The 18,879-nt window shown below is 48.0% G+C and overlaps 2 protein-coding genes across 2 annotated transcripts; both read left to right on the top strand.

Moving 5' to 3' along the window:
- Positions 1–772: 772 nt before the first annotated feature.
- On the top strand, positions 773–7,239 carry LOC133139255 (charged multivesicular body protein 4b-like). The gene is made up of 5 exons (XM_061258676.1): positions 773–1,139; positions 2,600–2,777; positions 3,625–3,739; positions 4,169–4,295; positions 4,648–7,239. The coding sequence occupies exons 1-5, from the start codon at positions 956–958 to the stop codon at positions 4,710–4,712; spliced, it is 669 nt and encodes a 222-aa protein (XP_061114660.1). The 5' UTR covers positions 773–955; the 3' UTR covers positions 4,713–7,239.
- Positions 7,240–8,618: 1,379 nt separating this feature from the next.
- Positions 8,619–16,017, top strand: LOC133138087 (eukaryotic translation initiation factor 2 subunit 2-like). The gene is made up of 9 exons (XM_061256537.1): positions 8,619–8,777; positions 10,430–10,610; positions 11,326–11,426; positions 11,543–11,675; positions 12,791–12,891; positions 13,672–13,820; positions 13,943–13,999; positions 14,257–14,342; positions 15,030–16,017. Exons 1-9 carry the CDS (start codon positions 8,763–8,765, stop codon positions 15,203–15,205), a joined length of 999 nt encoding a protein of 332 aa, XP_061112521.1. The 5' UTR covers positions 8,619–8,762; the 3' UTR covers positions 15,206–16,017.
- The last annotated feature ends 2,862 nt before the right edge of the window (positions 16,018–18,879 follow it).

Genomic DNA, 18,879 nt, shown 5'->3' with positions numbered 1-18,879 from the left:
AGACCAGACGAGCTGCTGCATTCTGGATAAGTTGGAGGGGTCTGATGGCGGACGCTGGGAGGGCAGCCAAGAGGGAATTGCAGTAGTCCAGGTGGGACAGAACCATCGCTTGGACCAGGAGCTGGGTCGAGTAGGGGGTGAGAAAGGGGCGGATTCTCCGTATTTTTACTTTTAATGTGTTACACATAATGTCACATATGTTTTGTATTCTTTCTTTGGCATTAAAAAAAACATTGTTTACAGTTTATTGAAACGGCTGCATTCATTTTTTGGACAATATTTCGAACAAAGCTGCTTATTTTTGTCTGCCTTACATATTACCATACAGGTTTCTCTCATGGCTCCAGGAAGTTCCACAGTTTTTCAATTTCAATTTCAATAAGCAGTCATGCATTATTGCCTTTATTCACGCCTGGACGTACGCCCTTTACTGAATGAACCCTTTGCTAAAAGAAACACGACAATGGACGTGTATATACCAACGCCCTCTGAACTTTTTTCTATTTTTTTTTATTAATTTGAATTAAATGCAAAACAAAACAAGTGAGACGTCACTGAATAACATTCGGAATGGAAGAAATGCGAAATGAAGAAATACAAAATAAGGGACATTGAAAAAACAAAAGGGGACATTAAAATAACGAAATAAGTAGGTGAATGTGGATGAAATGTTTTCCAGAAACGACGGGGGTGACAGCGTTCTAGAAATTATGATCGAACGGCACATGCGCTGGTAACGCGATGACGTAATTTTGGTGGTAAAACGGGAAGTATCAACAACGGAAGCCAGACCAGGGTGACTGCGCAGGGAGTCTGTGGAGAGAAAATTCTGTAACTTGTTATTCAGCGCAGGAAAGAAATAAGGAGCAGAACTCTGAACTCAGTGGCGCCAGGATAAACACGAGTGGAGCTTAATTTGGTGGTGGGGGTATTTCGACGAGTGGCAGCCATCAGGATGTCTTTAATTGGAAAGTTGTTCGGGAGTGGCGGAAAAGGTGGGAAACCCCCGACTACGCAGGATGCGATCCAGCGACTCCGGGAAACGGAGGAGATGTTGGCGAAGAAGCAGGAGTTTCTGGAGAAAAAGATTAACCAGGAACTCCTCACCGCAAAAAAGAATGGCACGAAAAACAAACGAGGTAAATCCCGACGGTGGCTGGCGAGATGACAGCGATGACAGTCGGCAGCTAGCTAGCCAGCCACCCATCTGTTACTTGTTTGGGTTTACGGGAAAAACCGCAAACCCTCGACAAGCTTAAGCTAACTAAGTAGCGTTATCTGGATACAAACCACCCAAAAAAAAACAAGACATTTGACTCTAGTGTCATGCAACCCATATACGTGGGCTCTAGAATTATTGGCACCCTCATAAAAATGAAGAAAAAAGGTTGCATATAGGAAACCACACATGATCTATATATTATGTTCAAACAAGTGTAAAAACGATGTACTTTTATTTCAAAAGTATTTCAAATTCCTCTCATGTTTCAATAGTTTGTTTTAAGTAATCTTTTTTGTTTATGAAAACCATAGATTATTCTGAAATTATAAATTATTTGCATTCCGATTAAAATTTGTTTGCTGGCTTCCCTTATTATACTTTGAATAACCTCTCCAGTATTTATGGTAACATTTTGAAATCGTACGGATTCATTGATTCACTTTTTTGATAATAACCAATTGATGACAACTGATAGATGATAACCGCTTTCTTGGGTGGAGAATACATTTCATACAATGCAAAATGCATTATAATTAATGCCTCTTATTCACACACACACACACACACACACACACACACACACACACAGTCACACCCCACGGTGAAAGGCTGCCATGCAAAGCACAAATCATCTCATTGAGAGCAATTGGGGGTGAGGTGTCTCGGTTACTGCTCTTACTTCCTGAGGTAATGTCGGCCCCATTACATCTCTCTCTCTCTCTCTCTCTCTCTCTCTCTCTCTCTCTCTCTCTCTCTCTCTCTCTCTCTCTCCCCCCCACTACACACACACACACACACACACACACACACACACACACACACTCTCTCTCTCTCTACCCACTATACACACACACACACACACACACACACACACACACACTCTCTCTCTCTCTCTCTCTCTCTCTCTCTCTCTCTCTCTCTACCCACTATACACACACACACACACACTCTCACACTCTCTCTCTCTCTCTACCCACTATACACACACACACACACACACACACACTCACACACACTCTCTCTCTCTCTACCCACCATACACACACACACACACACACACACACACAGACACTCGTAAAGCCTGGACTGGCTCAGTCTGGCTGTAGTGTGAATGTTGTATCAGTGGTGATGTAATGGTGATGTTATGGTGATATGATTGTTATGGTGATGGCGATGGTAATGTTGATGGTTATGGTTATGGTTATGGTGATGGTAATGTTGATGGTTCTGGTGATGTTATGGTGTTGTTTTGGTGATGTTATGGTGATATGATGGTTATGGTGATGTTATGGTAATGGTGATGGTGATAGTGATGTTGTGGCGATGTTGTGGCGATGTTATGGTGATGTTGTGGTGATGCTATCCCTCCCCCCCCAGCCGCTCTGCAGGCCCTGAAGAGGAAGAAGCGGTATGAGAAGCAGCTGCTCCAGATCGACGGCACGCTCTCCACCATCGAGTTCCAGCGGGATGCCCTGGAGAACGCCAACACCAACACCGAAGTGCTGAAGAACATGGGCATGGCCGCTGTGGCCATGAAGCACGCCCACGACCACATGTAATGTCTTACCCCCGCCCGTGGTGCTCACTGTAACACCACCACATGTAACGTCTTACCCCCTACCGTGGTGCTCACTGTAACACCACCACATGTAACGTCTTACCCCCTACCGTGGTGCTCACTGTAACACCACCACATGTAACGTCTTACCCCCCCACAGACTCTCCCGTACCACGCTGCTCACTGTGACCTGCTGTTCATTTAGGAGAGGGCACAGACGCATGTACCAAGCCCACCCGTCATATCATTTCAGTTTTTTATTATTTTCAACTCCACATAAGTTGATGTATGACGCTACAAGGCTGCATTCCAGCGAGACAGTCAGCCAGAATGGAGAAATACAGGGCTAATAGAAAATATGCATCAATACATGCATCCAGATACACAGTATTTACATGAAACAGTCTGTAGTTTAGCCTCCTGTTTCAGTGTAGTGTCATGGCAGGACTGCTCCCAGGTGCCGCCTGTCTTCTCCTGTCAGTCCCCTGGGTGTCAGTCCACTCTACGCCCTGTAGGCTGCGGGGTTTGGCTGTTGGGATGAAGTCCACGCTTGGCTGAATGCTTGGCCTTGGTTCTCCTTTTCAGGGACATTGACAAAGTGGACGTTGGTTCTCTGTTTCAGGGACATTGACAAAGTGGACGTTGGTTCTCTGTTTCAGGGACATTGACAAAGTGGACGTTGGTTCTCTGTTTCAGGGACATTGACAAAGTGGACGTTGGTTCTCTGTTTCAGGGACATTGACAAAGTGGACGTTGGTTCTCTGTTTCAGGGACATTGACAAAGTGGACGTTGGTTCTCTGTTTCAGGGACATTGACAAAGTGGACGTTGGTTCTCTGTTTCAGGGACATTGACAAAGTGGATGATTTAATGCAGGACATCACAGAGCAGCAGGAGCTGGCCCAGGAGATCTCTGATCTCATCTCCAAGCCTATCGGATTCGGAGAGGAGTTCGATGAGGTCAGGACCATTCAACTGCCTCTTTGTGTTTGATATTGTTTTAATATGCAGATAAACACTTACAGTAGAATTGCATGTGAACTAAAATGGCCATGTTCTCCCTCCCTGGCTCCCCCTCCCCTACTCCCCTACTCCCCCCCCCCCCTCTCTCCCCTCTCTCCATCACCACAACATCACATCTCTCCCTCTCTCTCTCCTTCCCCCTCTCCCTCTCTCTCTCCCTCTCTCTCTCTCCCTCTCCCCCCCCCTCTCCCCCTCCCCCTCTCCCTCTCTCTCCCTCCTCTCCCTCCCTCTCCCCCCTCTCCATTACTCCCTCTCCCTCTCCCCCCCTCTCTTTCTCTCCCTCTCTCCCTCCATTACTCCCTCTCCCCCTCTCTCTCTCTCCCCCCTCTCTCCCTCCATTACTCCCTCTCCCCCTCTCTCTCTCAGGATGAGTTGCTGGCTGAGCTGGAGGAGCTGGAACAGGAGGAGTTGGATAAGAACCTTCTGGAAATCAGGAGCACAGGGGACATACCGCTGCCCAATGTGCCCGACTCATCGCTACCCTCCCGGCCAGGTAAGGCTCACCCGTACCTCACCTGAGCCCCACCTGCTTCAGAGACATCCTGTCCATGTCTGGGGGGCATTACACATGGGATTACTGAGTTAGCTGGATAACTACACTGAGCAAAACCCACAAAGCAGGATTACTGAGTTAGCTGGATAACTACACTGAGCAAAACCCACAAAGCAGGATTACTGAGTTAGCTGGATAACTACACTGAGCAAAACCTGCCCTGAAAATGCCTGGAACAGCTCTTTTTACTTCGGTCCACGTTTATAAGGCCTTTGTCTTTAAGTTCAGTGAGCATGAGCAATCCAAACTCCCCGTCCCTGAACTCTCTTTCTGTGACTCTGTCGTTTTGCAGCCAAGCAAGAGGAGGATGAAGATGAGATGAAAGACCTGGAGAAATGGGCCATGGAGGCCATGTAGGCCAGGACTCTAACCCCTGAACCCTCAACCCTCAACCCACAACCTCAGCCTTGAACCCTGAATCCCCCGAACCCCGAACTGAACCACAAAACCCCAAACCCTCAACCCTCAACCTCAGCCCTGAACCCTGAACCCTGAATCCCCAACCATGAACCCCCCTGAACCAAAACCCCAAACCCCTGAACCCCGAACCCTCAACCCTGGCCCCTCTGCCGCTGTCCCCCAGGAGGGAAAGAGAGGGTTTTCAGAGCGTCTGATGTGGGTGCTCTTTGTGTCTGGGTTGCGGGTTAAATTTTATAGGTCCTTGACACATCCATGGCCTTGCATACAAACCTAAAGCTTTGATCATTATCATACTTACATCTTAGGCAGCTGTTGCTATGTCCGTACATGTTGCCTGTAGGATTACTGTGGCTCCATATGAGACAGACTGACAGAATACCTCCCTGCCCAATGCCAGAGGGTCTTGTCATCGGGTCTGCTCACGCAGACCAGAGCTGTTGAGGCTGTGCTTTCATCATGTAATGGTAGAATGCAGACCGATATATTTGCCGTTAATTGTACTGGCTTCTGAGAATCGAAGATTTTGCTTTTCGATCAACATTTATCTTGCTTTGCGTTGTTCTGCACCATGTCTCACAACACTTCCATTTGGCTTGTTTTTCCTCATTTATCTTCCAAAATGTGTTTAGTTTTCCTTCCTCTGACCAAGGGAAAGACTGTATGATGAATGAGTGACTACAGCACTGCTGTATGTTTTAATATGGATTCCCTTTAGTTCCTGTTGGGCACGTCAGAATGGCCTTCCCGTGTTCCATTTTAACACTCCCAGAATGCACTTTGCTTTGCCTGTGTGCCTGGCATTCTCAGTGTCGTTTGCAGGTTGAATCCTGGCGTTTGGGTGCCTGTGATCTCCCGTTCAGTTCCCAACACCACATCACACTCCTGAGTCTCCTCCCTGAGACCATCTTCCCAGGAATCCTGGGCTTGGTGTCCACCTCCTCTGAGGAATGAACAGGCTTTCTTAACCTCTGTGCTTCCTTTCCCGGAGGAACTGAGGAAACGATTATCCGGCACGTGGAGTGTGCTTGGTCTTCTGAGTGCCAGTGTGAAGCCACGTCAGTCACAGACGTGGCAGTTGGGGAGAGAGAGAGCCCCAGGTTGATCATTCATACCTCACAGTCAGAAGAAGTACGTCTGCACAGGAGGTCCTGTGTTTCCTTGGTCACCAATCCTCCCTCCTAGCTCCTTCAGGGAACGTTTAACAGGTTGGAAAGATGGTGGATGGTAAAGATGGTGCAGGGAGGTAGTCAGGCTTTATTTTTTTTTTAACTTTTTTTTATTCCTTTCTTTCCTCTCAGGTTTGTTCGTTGGGGTTTTTCGGTTCACATTTATAATTTGCCGTTTTCTGTGTGTGTGTGTGAGAGAGTGTGAGAGAGTGTGAGAGAGTGTGTGAGAGTGTGTGAGAGTGTGTGAGAGTGTGTGAGAGTGTGTGAGAGTGTGTGAGAGTGTGTGAGAGTGAGTTTGCATCTGTGTGTCTGTGTAAGTGTTTGTGTGTGTGTTACTACGTTTTCTGGCCAGGGATGACTATAGGTTGTTAGGGTCACAGGGTGCCTAAGCTTGGTGGTGCCCTCGTCTCATTGGGTGTTCAACATCCAATGAGAGCTGTGGTTCTGTGAGGGGTAAGATGGGCTTTATTCCTGCAGTGTGCTGAGGCAAGATTGTTTTCATTTTCTTTGCTGAATTGCAAATGTAACCGTTCTAAAATGCTGCTGTTTTCTGAGATTATATTTGTAACTTTAATCTTAGACCAGTAGCCTTTCTCATCTGGCTGGTTTCACTGATACACACACACACGCACACACACACACACATGAAGATCTTGTGTAAAACACTTTTTTTTTTACATTCTGCATTGTTTTTCAGTTTGTCATTTCATAACCTGTAGTGGATATTTTATTGTCTTGTGTTTGTTTGATCCCCATTGGCTCTCGATACATCACATGCTAGCCTTGTTTCTATGGTGGCTCTGAGCAACATAATTATCACATTACTGGGCTCTTGCTTCAACTCTAAAGCACTTCTCTGTTTATACTGTATTGGGAGGTAATGAAAAGTGTTCAGGGTCATGCTGAAAGAAAATAGCTGAATCGGGTCCTGCTCTCCCTGCCTGTTCTCTCTCTCTACCTGATACGTTTAATTCATCATATGGATGTTCTGCTGCTTCGGAAAAAGGCTTTTTAAAATTTTATAAATGAAAAGAGAGAAACCTGGCTGTATAAACTACAGAACCCAAGTGAGCAAGGTTAATATCCACTGTTTCATTCAGTCTGGTCCAGACAGGACAGCCTCTCAAGCTGTGCAGATAAAACTTAATTTACAGACATGCTGTGCGTTTTCTACATAGGACCATAATTGTACATTGTATTTTGCAAAATGTAACACGCTGTGGCATGTATGCACTTGTACGTTTTTCATTATTCAGACGAAACTATTATTTGAATGAACATTAAACTTGTTGATCATTTTTGTTTGTTTTTTGTTTTGTCAATTAGTGTAGAAAGTAGGGCTGCTCATATCTTACTCATCCGGTATTCATATAGCTGTAGTCATTTAGGGGAAGTATTATTTGCACGTACGTCTTATCCTAATACGATGTGACATGCACAGAGCATATGATGGATGGAGTTGGGAATGTAATGGTTTCCATAAGAAGCTAAATTCCCTATTGAGTGATTTTATATGCAACCCTTAAAAATACACTTTACATCCAGTTCACATCCAGTTCGCTGACCTCCCCGTTTTGAGATCGCAGAAAAATAACTCCTCAAGCAGGGATGGGAACCACACCGGAACTTCTGGCATGAAGCGCACAGAGAAAGGGCCCTGTCCCACTCAGGTGACTTGTCTACTATTGAGTATACTAGTTGCATACAAGTTTTATTCGTTCTATACACTCGTTAGTAGGGAAGTAAGCGGTTTTGGACCCGGGCATGGAGAGGAGCAGGGGAGGAACATGGAGGAACGGCGAGCCAGACGGAGATTTTGAGAGGGACTGCGAAACCGTGTGACTTGTGGAGGAGCAGCCTGTGAATATTGTCACGCAGGAGATGGCATCCGCCCTGTCCCAAGGCCACAGGCATGTCCTGACAGCTCCTCGTCACTGATAACACAACACACATGCATTCATTTCATCCTGAGCGATGAACAGTAATTGCACACCAAATAAAATTTATTCGGCAGACTTCTCCAAAGGGAGGTAAAGTCAGTGCAGCCGAGTGTCACCGGAGCGGCTACAGAACACCGCAAGAAGTGATACATGATTATCAGGGATATGTTTAAGGATAAACACCATCAAAGATGAAAATGCAAATTCCATAGGAAAGTTCTAGAAGATCAAGATCACCCTGTTGTAAAATTCAGCTTTCACCAGCTTGAAATGACCACCTATCAGTTGTTTCAAAACTCAATAGCTTGAGCTGGTCTGAACTGGTCAACTAGCGACCAGCTTTTTCAAAACCTACGTAACTTGAGCTGGTTTTTCAGCAGGGTATCAAGCGATACCTGTATGACACTGGATTTTGGGTAACCCTGTAGAGGAGTAGTGTTAGAGTTAGTTGAGGTCAACAGAGGTCAACAGCCTGGAGAGATGTGTCCTCAGACCATGGGAAAAGGACACAAGGATAGCAGCTGCTTCTAATTGTTTTATACCAAGAGCACTTCATATTTTTCTTCTAGGGTCTGTGCTTGCGTTCTGGTCACAAAGATTTCAGGATGTGCCAGGTTCGTGTAGGTTCTGTTGGTCCCGTTCGGGTTGTTTGTGCGCAGGACAGCCCGGTCCAACAACCGGCAACAACGTCAGTTGAGGCGGCGACCTGACGTCATGCCCACACCACCACCACCGCGCGTGCGCGACCTCCAGCCGGAAGGTTTGGTCATGCGCGCGGACGAACCGCAGCTGACGCGAGCAAAGAGTTGCGAGGACAGGGAGAGAGGAGAGGGAAACGGAATTAAAATCAACAGGAGACTTTTTCAAAGACGACAGCAAACATGTCTGGAGACGAGGTAAGTTGGCCGGTTTTTAAGCTATTCTGTACTCTTCTTAGTTCCTTTTTGCGGAGCACAGAGCGAGAGAGTCGCGGTAGCCGAGGCGGGACACGGCCTAGTCAGCCGTGCCGTGGGCTGCGAGCACCGCTCCCAGTGTGAGAGCGGCACGCTGCACACATGGCGGTTCCCCCACCAGGCGAAGCGGCGAAATCACTGGTCGTGTCGCTGGCTCGACTGGCTGCTTTAAATTCATATGTTCTCTAGCAGCATTACATGTGACTTAGGCTGCCAGGTGCATTTACATATTTGCCTCGCGTTTCAAAAAAGTTATGAAGACGGGAATGATCTGACATTTTAGACTTGTAAGTTATCTAACTTCGTTGACTAGCTAGCGATTATTAAGGGATGCGGGCAAGCTAGCTAGCTGATAAATAATCTGACTGGCTCACTTCATGGCCTTGTGGCTATGCTAACTAGCTAGCGTTACAGTAACGGTTACCGCTGTATTAATTAGCTAGCTCACGCTGACTAACCAAGTCGTGAATAAACTAGTGAAGAAGGTCATTGTTTTCTGGGTCATTTGTCACGTGTTTCGCCTGGTATACGCACACTTCTTTTAAGTACATGGCTTGCTAACATATTGTTGTGCAATGGAGTGTACTATTACCAGCGAATGTCGTGGCACATTGATTTAGGCCGTCAGTCATAGCTCCTGACGACGTAACGTTAGCTAATGTTAGCCAGCTCGCTTTCTGTTGAAATGGTAGGTAGCTGACACTCCCTGTGAAAGCAAAGATGATTTATGATCTGTCAGGCATCGATCTGCGACGCTTTCAGTGTCATGGCGTCGGTTGCTGATATTATGGTTCCTGTAGTAATCATGACACGGATCATTATAGTGTGCAACACGCTCTTGCTGATTGAAAACGGCTCCATGGCATTATGTCGCCCGAGAAAACGGTCTAATCGTCCAGGTGGAGAAGAACCCAGTTCTGTAGCGTTCAGTCTTTGGTTGTTGCAGAAGCTCAACCCAAGGCTTGCTGGTTCGGCTGCTTGGGGGACATTCACAGGATGTTGTTTCAAAAGGCCATTGCTCACTCGACCTACCCTGCACAAATACAGATGGATAAGTAAATGGTAAATGGTTGGCATTTATATAGCGCCTTTTATCCAAAGCGCTGTACAGTTGATGCTTCTCATTCACCCATTCACACTCACACACCAATGGCGATTGGCTGCCATGCAAGCCACCGACCAGCTTGTCAGAAGTATTTGGGGGTTAGGTGTTTTGCTCAGGGGACACTTCAACACACCCAGGGCGGGATCGAACCGGCAACCCTCCGACTGCCAGACGACTGCTCTTACCGCCTGAGCCACATAGAAGCTGTGTGAACACAATAGAGGGCAATAGCAAGACAAAGAACATAATAATAGTGCACAGTACAACACAACCTTACAGATAACATGTCTTTGTTGGTGCTTTTGTGTGTTCGTCGCTGTGTGTTTTATGTACCGTTCACTGTTCATTCTACTTTTCCATACTTATTCAGGGGATAGAAAGGGGTAGCAGCAGTACCACACAGTTGCCATGAAATGTCTTAGAATCTGACAGTAGCCTGGTTAGAGTGCTCATTTTTCTGTGTGTGTGTGTGTGTGTGTGTGTGGCGCAGATGATCTTTGACCCCACCATGTCCCGGAAGAAGAAGAAGAAGAAGAAGCCCTTCATGCTGGAGGAGGAGGGGGGGGAGGGTCTGAGCGAGGACGGACCTCCTCCGGAGGCCAAGGAGGCGGAGCCTGAGGTGGGGGAGGAGCGCGAGCCGGACCTGGAGGAGGAGGAGGGCCGGCGGAAAGGTCAGGGGTCACGGCCTGCCGCTATGCGCTATGGCTACTCTCTGCTAGCATTACATCAGTCATTTAGGTGGTGCTCTTATCCAAAGGGACTTGCAGTTGATTTGACTAAGCAGGGAGCAATGCAGGGTTAAGGGTCTTGCTCAAAGGCCCAACAGCTGTGCGGATCTTATCATGGCAACCCTAAGAAAGCACACCTCATTCAACCCTAAAAAGCCACATGTCAACAGCGAGATATCTTGTTGGGCTTAGCTTTAGGTCGTAGCTTTAGGTCCAGTTGTGCTTTGTTAGGGTTGACATGAAAACCTACACAATGCTAGATCTCCATGAGATTGGTTGGTGCACCGGAATTTAAATGTTGCATGTCTGTGGTGGATTGACGGAAGCTAAGTGGTTAAGGTAAATGACTGGGACAAGCAAGGTCGGTGGTTCTAATCCCGGTGTAGCCACAATAAGATCTGCACAGCCGTTGGGCCCTTGAGCAAGGCCCTTAACCCTGCATTGCTCCAGGGGAGGATTGTCTCCTGCTTAGTCTAATCAACTGTACGTCGCTCTGTATAAGAGCGTCTGCCAAATGCCAATCATGTAATGTAATGTAATGTAACTAATCTATAGTAGGTAAGTAAATTATTTGGGACCGGGCCTGAGTTGGCCAGCAGGTGGCACCAGACTACGTGAGATGCAGTCCCTGAATCCCTCTTGTTTTTTTTTACTCCAGAGCCGTCGGATGACTTGGACGACCTGAACTTCTTCAATCAGAAGAAGAAGAAGAAGAAGCCCAAGAAGGTGTTTGAGAACGACCTGGAGGAGGGGCTAAAGGTGAGCGCTGGCCAATCCGAGAGAGGGAGGTTGAGATGAGGGAGATTGAGATGAGTGTTTTGGGGTGCCAGTGCTGTTGCATGCTGAGGTCGCTCAGACAGACCTTCTCTCCCCAGGAGCTGAAGATCGAGGGCGAGACCCCAGAGGTGCAGGACGACGATGACTTCGGCATCACACTCCCGGCCAAAAAGAAAAAGTCCAAGAAAGTGGAGTTCCTGGAGGAAGGAGATGATCAGGAGAAGGACGAAGGTACGTCTCTCTGCCCCTCTGTCTGCCCCTCTGCACAGGCTTATTATCAGGTGTGCGGTACGCGTGCAGTGTTAAGTGTGCGGTAGGAGTGTGGTAAGCGTGTGGTAAACGTGCGGTAGGCGCGTGGTAAGCGTGCGGTAAACATGTGGTAAACGTGCGGTAGGCGTGTGGTAAACGTGCGGTAGGCGTGTGGTAAACGTGCGGTAGGCGTGTGGTAAACGTGCGGTAGGCGTGTGGTAAACGTGCGGTAGGCGTGTGGTAAGCGTGTGGTAAGCGTGTGGTAAACGTGTGGTAAACGTGTGGTAAACATGTGGTAGGCGTGTGGTAAGCGTGTAGTAAACGTGTGGTAAGCGTGTGGTAAATGGGATAAACATGCGGTAGGCGTGCAGCAGTAAGCGTGCGGTAGGCGTGTGGTAAACGTGTGGTAAATGTGGGATAAACATGCGGTAGGCGTGCGGTAGGCGTGTGGTAAACGTGCGGTAGGCGTGTGGTAAACGTGTGGTAAATGTGGGATGAACGTGCGGTAAATGTGGGATGAACGTGCGGTAGGCGTGTGGTAAACGTGCGGTAGGCGTGTGGTAAACGTGCGGTAGGCGTGTGGTAAGCGTGCGGTAAACATGTGGTAAACGTGTGGTAAGCGTGTGGTAAGCGTGTGGTAAGCGTGTAGTAAACGTGTGGTAAGCGTGTGGTAAATGTGGGATAAACATGCGGTAGGCGTGCAGCAGTAAGCGTGCGGTAGGCGTGTGGTAAACGTGTGGTAAATGTGGGATAAACATGCGGTAGGCGTGCGGTAGGCGTGTGGTAAACGTACGGTAGGCGTGTGGTAAACGTGCGGTAGGCGTGTGGTAAACGTGCGGTAGGCGTGTGGTAAACGTGTGGTAAATGTGGGATAAACGTGCGGTAGGCGTGCGGTAGGCGTGTGGTAAACGTGCGGTAGGCGTGTGGTAAACGTGTGGTAAATGTGGGATAAACATGCGGTAGGCGTGCGGTAGGCGTGTGGTAAACGTGCGGTAGGCGTGTGGTAAACGTGTGGTAAATGTGGGATAAACATGCGGTAGGTGTGCGGTAGGCGTGCGGTAGGCGTGTGGTAAACGTGCACGGTGTGTCTCTCACAGCCCCAGAGGACGAGGATGGGAAGAACAGTGACGGGATCACCTTCAGCTCTCAGACCGGCCCGGCCTGGGCGGGGACCGAGAGGGACTACACCTACGACGAGGTGAGCCCTGCGCCTCCTGCTGCTCCTCCTGCTGCTGCACCTCCTGCTGTACCTCCTGCTGCTCCTCCTGCTGCTCCTCCTCATTCTGTGTGCGTGTGTGTGTGTGTGTGTGTGCGTGTGTGCGTGCGTGCGTGCGTGCGTGCGTGCGTGCGTGCGTGCGTGCGTGCGTGCGTGCGTGCGTGCGTGCGTGCGTGCGTGCGTGCGTGCGTGCGTGAGAGTTACTTCCTCGTCCTGTTGATATAGCAACGCAACAAGACTGCCAATATCTATGATTCTCCTCGAACCACAGTTTTCTCTCCCGAAACATCACAGTTACATTTCCAGTAAGTGTTTTCCTTCGAGCTGAGTGAGCTAGTTCAGGGGGATGAAGGTGTAGTTACTGTAATTACTGATTTTCACACGCTCCGTTAGTGCTCTCAGGCTTGGTCGTCATTATGTGCTTATTACCCTTCTCCTGCTGCCACGGTAACTGTGAGGTCACTTCAGTTCCTCTGGACAACGAGCAGCTTTGCTTGTGCGCTGGGGTTCCGGAGTGTTTGGGGTTCCGGAGCGTTTGGGGTTCCGGAGCGTTTGGGGTTCCGGAGTGTTTGGGGTTCCGGAGCGTTTGGGGTTCCGGAGCGTTTGGGGTTCCGGAGCGTTTGGGGTTCCGGAGCGTTTGGGGTTCCGGAGCGTTTGTGGTTGCGCAGCGTTTGGGTTGCAGGGCCTTAATCCAGTTTTGCGGGCGTAGCTAATGGCCAGGTGAACGTGGAATCTCACCGCCCCCCCTGCCCCCCCACGCAGCTGCTGAACCGCGTCTTCAACATCATGAGGGAGAAGAACCCCGACATGGTCGCCGGAGAGAAGAGGAAGTTTGTGATGAAGCCTCCGCAGGTGGTGCGCGTCGGAACCAAGAAGACCTCCTTCGTCAACTTCACAGACATCTGCAAACTGTGAGCCCCGCCCCGCCCCGCCCCACCCCTCTCACACAGCTGGGACCTCGGAATGAGGGCGTGTCACACGTTAGCTGCTGTTTGCTAAAACCCCTCCTGCTCTGACTCCTTCCTTTGTTTAGGCTGCATCGACAACCAAAGCATCTTCTGGCCTTCTTATTGGCTGAGCTTGGGACAAGGTAAGATGCCTTCTGATTGATGAGACGATGCCTGACATTGGCTGTTTGGTCCCATATCACTGTATACTTGCCTACATCACAGTTGTTATTTTTGGATAACGGTGTTTAGTGTGTGTGGTTAATGTAATGGTAATTTGTTTAGAGAAGTGTAATGTAATGGTAATTTGTTTAGAGAAGTGTAATGTAATGGTAATTTGTTTAGAGAAGTGTAGTGTTATTCCCTGCGGTGTTGTAACACGATCTCCCTCCCCCCGCAGTGGCTCCATAGACGGAAATAACCAGCTGGTGATCAAGGGGCGCTTCCAGCAGAAGCAGATTGAGAACGTCCTGAGGAGATACATCAGTGAGTGGCCTGCTTTCAAAATGGCCGACACCGTCCAGACTGTACCAGTGTCTCTGTTTCTCTGTCCCAAACGCGTGCGTGCGTGCGTGCGTGCGTGCGTGTGTGTGTATATACAGTGTGCGTGCGTGCGTGCGTGCGTGCGTGCGTGCGTGCGTGCGTGCGTGCGTGCGTGCGTGCGTGTGTGTGTATATACAGTATGCGCGTGTGTATATATTATATACAGTGTGTGTATGTATTATATCCAGTGTGTGTATATATTTATCTGTGTGTGTATATATTATATACAGTGTGTGTATATATCTGTGTGTGTGTGTGTGTGTGTGTGTGTGTGTGTATATTGTATACAGTGTGTGTGTATATTTATCTCTGTGTGTGTGTGTGTATATTGTATACAGTGTGTGTATATTTATCTGTGTGTGTGTGTGTGTGTATATTGTATACAGTGTGTGTGTATATTTATCTGTGTGTGTGTATATTGTATACAGTGTGTGTATATTTATCTGTGTGTGTGTGTGTGTGTGTGTGTATATTGTATACAGTGTGTGTGTATATTTATCTGTGTGTGTGTGTGTGTGTGTGTGTATATTGTATACAGTGTGTGTATATTTATCTGTGTGTGTGTGTGTGTGTGTGTATATTTATCTGTGTGTGTGTGTGTGTGTGTGTGTGTGTGTGTGTGTGTTGCAGAGGAGTACGTGACGTGTCACACGTGCCGGTCCCCGGAGACGATCCTGCAGAAGGACACGCGGCTCTACTTCCTGCAGTGTGAGACCTGTCACTCCCGCTGCTCTGTGGCCAGCATCAAGATCGGCTTCCAGGCCGTCACGGGCAAGAGGGCGCAGCTCCGCGCCAAGGCCAACTGAGCTCCGCGCCGAGGCCCGCTGAGCTCCGCGCCGAGGCCCGCTGAGCTCCGCGCTGAGGCCCACTGAGCTCCGCGCTGAGGCCCACTCCAGACAGACTCTTTTTGGAACTGTACACTCTGGTTGGGTGTTGCTGCATTTCTTTTTGTCAAAAAAAAAACAGCATAAACCCACCCGGAAATTGCGCACAGGCTGGGTGGTATTGTCATCTGCAGTAGCTGTGCTGTGATTCGTCAGTTACCCAAACCCCGCCCCCTCCCAGCCTCTTGGCGCCCTGCTCTTTTTTCCTATTGGCTGTTCCTGCCGCACCCCCTGCCCTTAGTGTATTGATTGGATGCCGTTTCGTTTCAGATTTTTTTCTTCTTCTTTATTTCCTCTGCACCTGAGAAGTGTATTGCCTTTCTTGTCGAAGTGCATTGAGTTTCCCCCCCGAGTGGGGGGTGGGGGGTGGGGGGGCCGCGCTACACAAGATGCCTGACAAAGTATAAACTTGTGTTCAACGCTACATCCAGAAGACAGTAACTTTATTTGCAAGTAGAGCGTTGTGTGTGTGTGTGTGTGTGTGTGTGTGTGTGTGTGTGTGAGAGAGAGAGAGAGAGAGAGAGAGAGAGGTTCATGAATTTTGTGTGTGTGTGTGTGTGTGTGTGTTTGTGTGTGTGTGAGCGAGCGTGGATAATGATTTGGGAGTGTGTGTGTGTGATCTGCGAGAAGGTAGGGACATTGCTCACCACCGTTTGCTGCTGAGGCAGACGAGGGTTCACTATTTTAATGTTTGAAAATCTGAATTTTAAATAAAGATGGCTGTATGAAATTGCCTGGAATCTGTTGAAGACCGTTATTGCACCACTGTTTCCTGCATTATTATTATTATTATTATTATTATTATTATTATTATAAAACGGTCTTTTGTGTCAGACGCTGTCGGAGGGTCGCTGCTCTGGGCCTCCTCCTGCAGTTAGGCCGTAATGGCTCCTGTGTGCTCCTGTGTGCTCCTGTGTGCTCCTGTGTGCTCCTGTGTGCTCCTTCTGCATGTGCTGACTGTAATGGCTCCTGTGTGCTCCTGTGTGCTCCTGTGTACTCCTGTGTGCTCCTGTGTGCTCCTGTGTGCTCCTCCTGCAGTTAGGCCGTAATGGCTCCTGTGTGCTCCTGTGTGCTCCTGTGTGCTCCTGCGTGCTCCTGTGTGCTCCTTCTGCATGTGCTGACTGTAATGGCTCCTGTGTGCTCCTGTGTACTCCTGTGTGCTCCTTCTGCATGTGCTGACTGTAATGGCTCCTGTGTGCTCCTGTGTGCTCCTGTGTACTCCTGTGTGCTCCTTCTGCATGTGCTGACTGTAATGGCTCCTGTGTGCTCCTGTGTGCTCCTGTGTGCTCCTGTGTGCTCCTGTGTACTCCTGTGTGCTCCTTCTGCATGTGCTGACTGTAATGGCTCCTGTGTGCTCCTGTGTGCTCCTTCTGCATGTGCTGACTGTAATGGCTCCTGTGTGCTCCTGTGTGCTCCTTCTGCATGTGCTGACTGTAATGGCTCCTGTGTGCTCCTGTGTGCTCCTGTGTACTCCTTCTGCATGTGCTGACTGTAATGGCTCCTGTGTACTCTCTCTGCAGTGTGCAGACTGCCGGTGCAGGTGCTGGGTAATGATGTACGGTCGGGTAAATGCCGACACTGTATCAGACGAGAGAAAAGTAGCGCTTTGAAGGCAGAAATACCGCCAGCAAAGCTTTCTGCATTATTAACGGGTTTATTCTTCTCCTTCTGAAGTCCCGCCAGATCCGTAATCCTTTCATTATCCACCAAATTACTGCACAAGTTTTAAAAACACTCTGCAGAGACTTCAAAAGAAAAGCAGGTACAAGGGAGTTTCTGAAGTTTATGTCCTAATGAGTCTCTGCCGCTTTGCAAATATGGGTGGGTGGGTGGGTGCGTGCGTTCGTTCAGTGACCCTGGGTGGTCTTAGTGTTGTACACACTTGGTACTGCGACTGTGCCCCCATCTGAGAATTTAACCTGCATGCCTGTCTCCCACTATGGGGTGCCACAGGGAATAAATGAAAATCATTTTCATCTAAAAAAATAGTTTAATTAAATGTAGTAATTTTATGTATAAACTGGCATTCAGAAAAGCAATAAATATAGGCATGTAATTGTATTAACATTCAAATTGATGTTTAATAATGAATGAAGTAGTGAATTTAGAAAGGAAATTTGTAAAATGTAGAATATTAAGGTCCTGTTTGAGGCATTTTGCTCCAGATGTCACAGAAAGACTAGAAGCTGGTGGAGAGGTGGGTTCATTTTATTTTATTTTTTTAACATTACAAAAGAACACAAAAGGAACAAATGTGTGAAACCACATCTCAGGCCATAGACGCCTCAGTGTTTACAGAGGAGATGTGGTTTGTATATCTCAGTGAAGGTGAGTCCGCTGTTCACACGGTGTGTTCTGTCAGCAGTCCTGCAGCGTCCCGTTTGTTTTTATTGACATAAGTGTTTATGAACGCCTATGTACTGCTTATGAAGGGAGCAAAACCAAACAAATTTCAAATGAGGCTTTTCCCCCCAAAAGCTGTTATAACGCAGAATACACTCCGTTCTCCCAGAATTACACTGATCCTTTTTGATAGGATTTAGTTAGACAGGATTTTCAGATGAGAGTAATATCAGTCTGGATCCAGAGCTGTCGGAGGTCTTCCAGTTGCAAGTTATTTGTTCCCAACGTCCTTCCTCGACCGGAATCATGTCTACTGCTTTTCGAGTTGCATTGCATAATGTTTGATAATCTCAGATACATTCTCAGATGTGTGTGTGAGAATGCTGTTGACTCCTGTCGGTGTGTGTGTGTGTGTGTGTGTGTGTATGTATATGCTGTTGACTCCTGCTGGTGTGTGTATGTATATGCTGTTGACTCCTGTCCGTGTGTGTGTGTATATGCTGTGGACTCCTGTCGGTGTGTGTGTGTATATGCCGTGTACACTGTAAGAGACATTAACTCCTTTACAGTCCCCTTACCCGAGCAGATAGCACACACACACAGCGCTCTGAAAGCTCGTGTAAGTGTGTGTGTGTGTGTGTGTGTGTGTATGCATGTGCCTGTGTGTTTGCATGCACACCCTTGAGGGCACTGTTACTGGTCTCGTCAGCACTGAGTTGTCCGCTCCAGTGGGCTCAGTGATAGTCATCTTTTACTCATAATCACTGGTAGACATTTTGTAACATTTTCAGACATGCAATGAGGCTCATCTTGGTCCACATTTAATATCAGAATAATATTCAGATTCAATTTGAAATTAGGCTTGAGGTGCAGAGTAGACATGATCTCAAAGGATCCGATTATGGCGTATTATGTCATGAGTACGTTTGAGAAATACCAAATGGGTGAACCAGCAGAAAACATTAAAATCCATTTTCATCAGAAATATGAAAGCATATCACAGAGAAAGCTCCATCCATACAGGCATAAAGCTCCATCCATACAGGCATAAAGCTCCATCCATACAGGCATAAAGCACAACACAGATTTCTATATGGGCGGACAGACGGAACCACGCACATTTATATCGACCCGCACATGCATTCATCAGGCTACGCATATTTGTTTTATTCGTTTTTGTTTGTTTTTATAGTGTTCATCTGCGAAGACCTTACATTTTGGAATGGACAAATGCAGAACGCAGCTGTGCCCCG

This window comes from Conger conger, chromosome 10 (assembly GCF_963514075.1).
Source record: "Conger conger chromosome 10, fConCon1.1, whole genome shotgun sequence".
In the NCBI taxonomy this organism is placed as follows: domain Eukaryota; kingdom Metazoa; phylum Chordata; class Actinopteri; order Anguilliformes; family Congridae; genus Conger; species Conger conger.
The sequence above is the reverse complement of the archived record's forward strand: the minus strand, read 5'-3'. Positions and strand labels throughout refer to the sequence as shown.

Bases quoted from the DNA above. Each gene is read 5' to 3' on its own strand.
- LOC133139255 (XM_061258676.1), top strand. From the start codon at position 956: ATGTCTTTAATTGGAAAGTTGTTCGGGAGTGGCGGAAAAGGTGGGAAA. The intron at 1,140-2,599 runs GTAAATCCCGAC...CTCCCCCCCCAG, and splicing joins TGGCACGAAAAACAAACGAG to CCGCTCTGCAGGCCCTGAAG. The intron at 2,778-3,624 runs GTAATGTCTTAC...TCTCTGTTTCAG, and splicing joins AAGCACGCCCACGACCACAT to GGACATTGACAAAGTGGATG.
- LOC133138087 (XM_061256537.1), top strand. The intron at 12,892-13,671 runs GTGAGCCCTGCG...CCCCCCACGCAG, and splicing joins GGGACTACACCTACGACGAG to CTGCTGAACCGCGTCTTCAA. The intron at 13,821-13,942 runs GTGAGCCCCGCC...TCCTTTGTTTAG, and splicing joins TTCACAGACATCTGCAAACT to GCTGCATCGACAACCAAAGC.